The sequence below is a fragment of the Pistacia vera genome, unplaced genomic scaffold (assembly GCF_008641045.1).
Source record: "Pistacia vera cultivar Batoury unplaced genomic scaffold, PisVer_v2 Contig1764, whole genome shotgun sequence".
Taxonomy (NCBI): Eukaryota; Viridiplantae; Streptophyta; class Magnoliopsida; order Sapindales; family Anacardiaceae; genus Pistacia; species Pistacia vera.
The window spans coordinates 1-10,191 of NW_022195860.1; the positions used below are offsets into that span (position 1 = coordinate 1).

A 10,191-nucleotide genomic window follows, 5' to 3' on the forward strand; every position below is an offset into this window, starting at 1 on the left:
CTCAACCAAAATGACACCTTTTAAGGCTTTATATGGTAGAGATCCACCTACTCTACTTAGGTTTACAGACTATCCATCATTGGTTGAAGAGGTAAATCAACAAATGGATGAGTGCAATTCCAAATTGGATGAGCTGAAGCATAACTTGACTATAGCCCAAGGGCACATGAAGGAAAACGTTGACTTACACCGTCAGGATGTCTCTTTTTAACCAGGAGATTAGGTGTTTTTAAAGCTCCAACCATATCGGTTTAAGTCTTTGGCTAGAAAATTCAACGAAAAGTTGAGTCCATGATTGTATGGTCCTTTTACCATCTTAGAGAGGATTAGACAGGTTGCATACAAACTAGAGTTACTACTGACGGCTAAGATTCATCCCGCCTTTCACGTATCTCAACTTAAGCGTAGCCTGCACACTTTTGTCCCTATCCAACCATTTCCCTCGTTTACGACTGAAGACCTGGAACTCATTATGCAACCAGAATCTGTGTTGGCAGTCCACACTTTATTAGATGGCTCTAAGGAAGTCCTTATTAAGTGGAAAGACTTAGCTCCCTTTAAAGCTTCTTGGGAGGCGTACGACATCATCAACCTGCAGTTCCTTCAATTCCACCTTGAGGACAAGGTAGCTCTTCGAAATGAGAGAGAGAGAGAGAGAGAGAGATAGGGTATTGATAGGTCTCCCATTAGTAAAGTTTATCGATATAAAGGGCATAAAGGGGATAAGGGCAATAAGGTGATGAGTGTGTAAGGTGCATGGGTGCTAGTGGGAGTTGGTTGGGTAACATTCACGTGTTAAGGGAATCAAGTTGTTAATAGAAGGAATATTTAGCAGAGTGGATTAGTATATAAATGGAGGTGTGTTTAGAGAGAGGCTAAGGATAATTTTACAAAGGTAATTAAGGGAGGTCCCCAGCTTCTCGAACTATTGGGAATTATCTGTCCTTAGTTATTTTGGGCTGTTGAAACCATTTCTCTTTATCAATTATCTAATTAAATACAGTATTGGTTATTTTCAGATTTGATTTGTCTTTCCTATTGCAATTTTGGATTGTTTGTTGCTAGTTTTGTTTTATTTTTGGCGTGATTTGGATGTCTCAATTCTTCAACTGGACCCTGATGAAGTCTTATTAAGACATTTAGTTTTCATTTGATCATGGATTAGAAAAGAGTAAATGGCTTTTTCTCACCCAATGTTTGCCTTAATGATACCATTTTTCCACCCAAAGTTAATATTTTGTTACTGCCTAAAGCCTATTTCGACCGATTCTGGCAACGAAAATTCTCTTCGTCACTACCGTTTGAACCTCCGATCTCCTTTCTACAAAACCCCTTTCACTTTAGCTCCTAATTTCTCACCGATTGTCAGCCACCACAAAGCTAAAACTTCCTATTCTTAGTTGATTCTGACAACAAATATCCAATTGGTTACCACCATTCGATTCACCGGCCTCTACTCTACAAAAACCCTCTTACCCTGGCTCTTGATAACTCGTCAAACATCGGCTGAGAAAGTGAAATGCATTTTGGATATTAACAGAATATGAACATTGGGTGGAAAAGTGTTATTAAGGCAAACCTTGGGTGGGAAAAAGTCGTTTACTCATTAGAAAACCCACCAACTTGAACTTCTGCTATTTTTGACCCCAATTTCGTTGCCAACAAGCTCTGTCCAAACAGCCAAAACAGAGGCAGGCGGCCCCAAAGCAAATTCACATTTTGATTTTATAATGGGAAAGTTCAATGTTCAAAGAGCTTTCATGTGAAAATAATGTAGTTGGATGGTGGGTGGGCCTGCCATAAGGACTAGGAAAGGAGATAATGTTAATGTGTGTAAAATTCCACTTTGATGATAGTCAAGAGTCAAGACTAAGATTTGCAATCTATTATTTTATTCTCTAAATTTACATAAAGGATAAACCCAGATCCTACTAACTACAATTTGTACTATATTATGTATTCATTTTTTCAATGTCAATGTTGAGGTCTCTTGACTCTATCCTCTACATCAGTTTTCATTAATTTTACATGCACTTGAACTATGTTAAATTTAAATTATTATTTTACACCGGTTTCCAAAATGGCATATTTTCACATAAACTTCTTAAAAGATTTTTTTTCTTCGACTAATCTTCCAAAATTATAAAGTTAATGACTAGATAAACCCTCAAATAATAACAAACAAGAAGAATCGAAATCAAAATCTCTTGAATAATACACTCAAAAGTCCCTTTTGCTCCACTCAACCACACAATAATAGTTAACATCTTTGAAATTGTTGCATAGGGTTTTCCATTAACCTCACATAATCAAAAAAAAAAATTCGTATCTATAGTTTTGGTTCACTAACAGTTAAGGACAAATTTATTACCCTGGATAATCTCTTAATGAAGATAATTCAACTCTGAGGTTTAATTACATAAAATAAAAAAGTCACTTGAAATTTAAGAAATAAGACAAAACTCTTAAAATTAGTTGGACATTATGATTTAATGAATATTTACGGTTTATTCATGATTTATTTTATCACCTTAAATTTCTATTTAGGAGAATTAGACCTCCGGAGATTTTGCATTATTGTTCCACCAAACCTAAAATGGATTATTGTTACCAACCCTAGTGCATTTTTATACTAACTACATAAAGTTAAGTGATAATTAAAAATGTCAAAAAAGTTAAGCAATATTCCAAATATTTTATTTAAAACAATATTAATCATATAAGGGTATTTGAATTAAAATAACTTTAAACAAAAATGACAAAAAAGGCTTTTTAGATTAAAAGATAAATCTCTCAAAATAAGGGTTAAAATATAAAAAAGAAAGAGTAACACTATATATACAAAGTCTTGCGTACAAAATGGTGTCTTATTAAATATCATTTAATGTGCATTTATTAACTTGATATTTTATATTCAATTACGTCACTTTATATGTAAAATTTTGCGTACAATCTTTGTAAATATGGTATTATAAAAAAAATATAAATAAAATATTTGAATAATACTATTATTGCCTTATTAATTTATAGTAAACAAATATTGCTTCGAAATCTTTTATGTTTGTTTCTTTATTTCTATCTTATCCTATCCAAAATACATATTTGTTTTTCTATTATGAAAATCCAATTCTATTTTATTCAACTATTTTTAAACCTCCTATATTTGTTAATTTAACTAAACATCCTCAACAAAAAAAAGTTTAGAAATTAACAAAAACACCTCCACCCACCCACATTTGTCAGATTCTGGCCGTTACCGTCGAAAGATAGCTAAAATTTGGTGAAATGACGCACTACCGGTTAGATTTGGTAGGTAGTACATCGATCTAGCTTTTTTTAGCCAGTCCTCCTTGAATCTGGCTAAAAAATACCAAATCTTTGATTGTGGATGGTTGTCAACAATTGTCAAGAAATGGTCATCGTTGATGACCAAACGTAACCAGATCTACAGTGGATCTAATCAGAAAAGGTCATATCGACACATAATCAACTAAATTTAGCCAATCATGTGCCATTATAGCAACTGTTGGCCACTTTTCAACAATGATGACTGGCTACAAATATTTAATTGGTGTGTGAGAATATTTTTATTAATTTTTAAATTTTATTATTCTAGGACAGTTTAGCTATATTAACAAACTAACGTGCTTTTGGTAATTTTTAAATCTTTCTCGTAATATAACGCAACTCAACTTTTACAAAAAGTCGTACCCCACATAATAGAACAAACACACCAAATGTCATTGTCTTATTAATTTATGAAAGGATATGGCGTCGCATCAAATACTGTATCAATATATAGTAACATAAAATGTAAACGTGCAAAAAACTGAAGCATTAAGTTGTTACAAAGGCATGGAACTGAGCTGGCATTTCTATTATTGCTTATGGAATTGAACAAGAATAAATTATTTGAATAAAATATCATATCAATTGAAACATTTACTAGTTAGCTGGTAGCCTATATATAATTCTTGAAACAATGAAGTGATGGTATGCCCCAGCGACGGCTCAAGCTTTATATAGGTGCTCCGCTCTCTCCAGACTCCAGATGATAATGCAATTATCGAAATTGAGGGAAAGTGGAATACTTTGTGTCCAACTGCATAACAAATACTGCCACTCTAAAAAATAGGACCCACGAATTAGTCAAGCCAGACTTAATAATCAGTGGATAAACTCTAGTGGAAATCCTACTACATTAATATTGACTGAGTTTATAGCTTTCACTATTTTCCATATAAAGTTACTTACCACAGGCCAATCCAAATTCCATCAATAATGTCACAGGTATAGTGCCTGAAGCGACTAAAACAGTCCTCCCATCCACACAACCTATCGAAACTCTGATTAGTATTAATCAAAACCTATTTCAAATAACTTAAAAGGAATATATAATGGAAAACGTTGAAAGCAATCAAGCATTATGTTATTAAAAAAAAAAAAAAATTCTTAAAAGAAGTAACGACATTTAGTGGCGGAAGGAACAAAAGAAAAAGTAAAAGACGTTAATCTACATCGTCATCATACTTGTTTTGACTTCTAAATTGTCACCATTACCTTTTTCTAATATGACCTTAGACTTTTATAGATGGAATTTTCAATTTGTGAAGTTATCATCGATTTTAATCAAAATACATTTTTGTTATATAACGTGTGCACTATGAGAAAGAAAAGTTTGTTTTACTTGGATGAGTAAGCGACATATTCCCACCCAAGGTTTGACGAAATCCTAGTTGGTATCCCAAATTCCATTTATTCTATATTCCCACCCTTAAAGTAAAAGAAAATGGTTAGATATAACGGCTCAGAGGTAAATGGGTCATTTTGTAGAGGAAACGCACATTAGCAGATCGTCGCCCCTAACAAAGCTCCGACACACATTAGCCAACATCACAGCCGTCATTTTTCACCATTTTCTAGCTATTCTTCCACCCAAAATCACCCTTGTCACCACCATTCAAACCCTCATCCTCCCCTCTACAAAACCCTACCCTTCACAACCCCTCATCACTCGCCAATCACCAACCACGACAACCGCCACATGCGACTGGTTTTCGTCGGTCTCCACCGGCGAATGGCCACTAAACGGTTGCTAGGGACATTGGGGTTTTGTAGATTTGGAGACGCTGGTTGCAGTGGTGATGTCCAATTGGATTTTCGTGGCCGGAATTGATCGGAATCCAGCGAAGAACAACAAAAGTCTGACGACGCTGGCGATTGGAGGGCCTAATGAGTTGGGAACCAGAGGGGTTTTGGACAACGAACGATGGAGAAGGTGATGGAGGTGAGCAGGGGGTTCGCCGCCATCGGAAACAGCCCAGATCCGGCGAAAACCGAGACTGTGCGCAGTCATTGAGGGTGTAATTGAAGTAATTTCATAATAAGATGGTTAATTTATAATTTTAGTAATTTAGGGGTTAAAACATAATTTATTAATTTAGGATTAAGGGTATTATGGTAAATGCACCCTCACTATCCTAAAAATTGTTAATATTGTTATTTTAAGAGTGGGAATCTGGAATAAATGAAACTTGAGATACCAATTTGGGATTCCATCAATCCTTGGGTGGGAATATGTCGTTTACTCTACTTGGATTATTAGAGGTAGGAATGGGACCCTATCACAAGCTGTAAATTGATCTTGTTGTCCGTATAACATCTCACATAATTTTATAAATCAATCACAGAACACTACTGAAACACTGCAAAGAAAGAAAATGGCTGTGACGGTGAAACAAAAACATTTTGTTCTAGTGCATGGGGCAAACCACGGAGCTTGGAGCTGGTACAGAGTCAAACCACGGCTGGAGGCTGCTGGTCACCGGGTCACGGCGCTTGACCTTGCTGCCTCTGGCATCAACATGAAGTCCATCCATGAAGTTCTTTCATTTTATGACTACACTGAGCCTTTGTTGGAGATTTTGGCCTCTCTTCCACCTGATGAAAAGATCATACTTGTTGGTCACAGCCTAGGAGGCTTGAATTTGGCTTTAGCAATGGACAAATTCCCAGCAAAGATTTCTGTCGCTGTTTTCTTAACAGCTTTCATGCCAGACACCAACCACAATCCATCTTATATCGTGGACCAGGTACGTTCTCAACTACTTCAATGAATTAGCTCCACATGTTTATGCTTTAAAAAGATTAGCTCCTAGATCTCATTTCTCTGTACATATCTATGATCGGAAGTCTTATTATCTTTTTATATTTTGAAAAGTTGCTCAAGAGAACACCAGCAGAAACTTGGATGGATACTCAATTTTCCCCCTTTCACACAAAACCATCTCTCCAGTCAATGTTCTTCGGCCGCGAGTTCTTGAAATTCAAGCTCTATCAGTTGAGCCCTGTTGAGGTTAGCCATCTCTCTCTCTCTCTCTCTCTCTCTCTCTCTCTCTCTCTCTCTCCCTCCTCAACCTTACAATAAAATATCGATGACAATTAAATTATGCCTGAATTGTATTATATAATTAAAAATATATTTTGAAGGATCTGGAGCTAGCGAAGACGTTAATTAGGCCAGGATCACTATTTGTAGACGACTTGGCAAAGTCCAAAAACTTCTCGAGCGATGGGTATGGATCAATTGCGCGAGTATATATAGTATGCGAGGAGGATATGGGGATCCTAAAGGAGTTCCAGCACTGGATGATCGAAAACTATCCTGTCAAAGAGGTGATGGAGATTAAGGGTGCAGATCATATGGCGATGTTTTCCAAGCCCCAAGAACTCACTCACTGTCTCTTAGAGATAGCGAATAAACATGCTTGATATGGGTCACGGGAACATCTCCATGATGTTGTGTTAAAGGTTACCGATTCTGGTGATCAATGGCTGTGGAACTTTGTTGGTGGATTATCGTTTTCAACTAGTGGTTTTCAGTGCGTGATGATATTTATGCAGTAAACCAAAGTCTCATAAATAATTTTCTTGTACTTGTAGATTAAAACAAAACAAGATAAGTAGGCGGCTGGAGACTGCCCATTCGAATCTTAATAACTGTGGTTGAGCATGCACATAATTTTTTTACTATTTAGCCCACCAATAAAACTCTTTTCAAATCTCCTGCAAATTCATATCGCCACCGTTAATGAGACGTAGAAGAACTACCAATCATGTCGGTATATCTAAAATTCAATAATAATCTTCGTTGTCAGCGCCGACAGTCTTTTGCAAAATTATATGCTTTGACTTGACAAATTAAGTTGATACACAAGTAGAAAGGTGCTTCCACAGTTTCAAGTTACAAAATTTGCTACTAATGGTAAGATTTGTGTACTGGCAATAAGACAAACCAATTCTTCTTGCCAAAAATAATGTGAATGATTTTTTTTATTAAAAGAGATGGGAATGAAGGAAACAGAATGCTTTGATTAAAAGGGTGAGTGTTATGTGAAATTTAATGGAGGGCCTTAAAAAAAAAAGGTTTTTTGAAATAAATTTTATATGATAAAATATATTTAAAAAAGGGTTATATATATATACATAAACAATGGCCTCTAACTTTAGGCGAGAACATCCATTCATTATCTTGGTTGATATTCTATAGAATTTGACATAGTTTAATCATGTTGGATAAACTATTCAAAACTTAACCTCAAGGGATTGGTCTAACGGTCAAGAAGGTTTGCTCCATTCATTAAGTTCTTAAGTTAAAATCTTGGGCCACTTACTATAATAACATTGTGGTTTACTTAATTCTTAGGGTTATACCTTATAAGATATTCAATAAATCTCAGAGATTAGTTGAGTTATATGTATACTGATCCAAATATCTGATTACTAAAAAGCCTAGCTTAACCAGAGTGGACCCAGTTGGTATGATTTTTTTCCAACAATAGAATCTGAAGAAGTGAACAAAATTAGAGGGGAGGCTTACCTGAGTTGAGGACAGCTGGAGCTGGTGCAACTTCGATGACATGACGTTAGGCCCAAAGCGGAAGGATGTCGGCTGTTTCTCTTCAAAAAAAAACTTATCCAAAAAAAATTTCGGCTGTTTGTCAAGCCCACCAGCTGCGACTGCACTCTTCTTCCTAACAATACAAGAACAAAATGGGGGGAGACTTACACATATCCAAAGTTTACTGTATAGATAAAATGGTTTCTAAAAAGTTAAGAAATGATAAACACCTATTTTCTGTTATATTTTATTAGGAGTTTTTATCTACTAAAAAACAAAAATAGTGAAAAGAATGGAATATCCATCGATCTCCATTCTCAACGTATGCTGGCAAAGGTCAATACCAATGTTTATCACCGAACTTCGCAAAAAAATGCTAAATCTGGTCAAAAAATTGATCGATGACGCAAGAGGGCTTTGCAAACGGGCTTAGGGTGAGAATGGATGGGGAGAAAAAGATTTAAAATTTAAAAATTTTCTTACTATAGATGAAATTACTATACTGCCTTTTAGCAGACAAAAATCCCTAACAGAGTATGACAGAAAGTATTTATTTGTCATTTCCAAATGTTTTGGATATCAATCTATCTTTATGCCAAACTCTAGGTAGGTGAAAGTCGTTCGGCCGAACAAAATATCTAATCTTTAGATTTATTAAATATAATATACATTTTCAAGTCCCCTCAAATTTTTCTTTATAATGATTATTATCTCAATGTAAATCATTTTTATACTATAAATGATGAATTATATAATGTTGATCAACAAAGCTACGGACACCGAAAAATTTACACCGAAAATGTGTACCGGCTTACGTGTACACGTGACTTGATTTTTTTATCAATTTTTTTCTAGTGAACGGCCATCCATCAAATATGGACGGCCGTTCACTCACATGGACTCCCGTCCATATTATACGGACGGGATCCATATACTAGGGATGGGCGTCCCCATTTAAAGGACGCCCGTCCATAATTAAAATACAATAAAAAAATTTTATAAACATTAAGGACGGTCGTTCATCTATTATAGACGGTCATTCTTTTATTTTAGACCGGCGTCCGCAAATAAAAGACGTCCGTCCTTAACCAAAATATAAAAATAAAAAAAAAAACTTTGGGAACGGTCGTCCATAAATTACGTTAGGACTAGAGTCCCTTACGTTTGGAGGGCGTCCATTTCCATACTTTTAAAAAAAAAAAAATAATTCTAAACGTCTGTTTCTTCTTCTTCATTCCCCATCTCCTCTCTTCTTCTTGTCCAGTGTTATTGAGAACTGCAGCCACTGAAGTATTTATATCAAAACAAAACGAAGACAAGATAAGCAACAATCATGCAACTATAAAAACAACTGATCATCATGCTGCAGCAACGCAAAAACTCAAGAAAAAATTTATACATACATTTGAGTTGTGAAAATATAAACAAAAGCAAAACAAGCAATAATGGCGAGTGATGGTGACATTATGAACAACAAGCAAGTTATATTGAAACACTTCGTTGATGGAGCTCCGAAAGAATCTGACATGTTGGTGAAAACAAGTTCAATATCTTTGAAAGTCACTGCAGCCACTGAAACAGCAGCGTGGAGCTGCGCATTCTGGGCTCTCCGTTACAGCAGCCACTGCTGCGTCTTCATCTTCAAGAAAGAACAAGCAGTCTCAATAACACTGGACAAGAAGAAGAGAGGAGATGGGGAATGAAGACGAAGAAAAAGAGATTTAGAATTTTTTTTTTTTTTTTAATAAGTATGGACGCCCGTCCAAACGTAAGGGATGGCCTTCCCCAAAGTTTTTTTTATTTTTTATTTTTATATTTTGGTTAAGGACCGGCATCCCTTATTTGCGGACGTCCGTCCAAAATAAAGGGACGGTCATCCCTAATGTTTATATAAAAAAATTATTGTATTTTAATTATGGACGGGCGTCCTTTAAATGGGGATGCTCGTCCCTAGTATATGGACCCCTATCCATATAATATGGACGAGAGTCTATATGAGTGAACGAGATGGATGGCCATTCACTAGAAAAAAATTGATAAAAAAATTTAGTCACGCGTACACGTAGGCCAATACACATTTTCGGTACAAATTTTTCGGTGTCCATAGCTTTGTTGAATATTGATATAGTGAGTTAATGTATGTCCATATACTTAAACTTTGCAGCACAGTGTATTATATTAGACACTTAACTGCTAACGTTTGAATATATAAGAAATGGAATCTATAGTGTTCACGGACAATAAGCTTGATAGGATGTGTGATGGTGTTGTGATAATAAAAGAGATGAATA

At 35.5% G+C, this 10,191-nt stretch overlaps 1 protein-coding gene across 1 annotated transcript; it reads left to right on the forward strand.

The window, feature by feature from the left end:
* The first annotated feature begins 5,669 nt into the window (after positions 1–5,669).
* LOC116126168 (methylesterase 1-like) lies at positions 5,670–7,016 on the forward strand. The gene is made up of 3 exons (XM_031411868.1): positions 5,670–6,092; positions 6,221–6,355; positions 6,490–7,016. Exons 1-3 carry the CDS (start codon positions 5,721–5,723, stop codon positions 6,769–6,771), a joined length of 789 nt encoding a protein of 262 aa, XP_031267728.1. The 5' UTR covers positions 5,670–5,720; the 3' UTR covers positions 6,772–7,016.
* The last annotated feature ends 3,175 nt before the right edge of the window (positions 7,017–10,191 follow it).

Excerpts from the sequence above, each read along its gene's own strand:
- LOC116126168 (XM_031411868.1), top strand. The coding sequence starts at position 5,721 with ATGGCTGTGACGGTGAAACAAAAACATTTTGTTCTAGTGCATGGGGCA. Across the intron at positions 6,093-6,220 it reads CATCTTATATCGTGGACCAG|TTGCTCAAGAGAACACCAGC; the intron begins GTACGTTCTCAA and ends TATTTTGAAAAG. Across the intron at positions 6,356-6,489 it reads ATCAGTTGAGCCCTGTTGAG|GATCTGGAGCTAGCGAAGAC; the intron begins GTTAGCCATCTC and ends TATATTTTGAAG.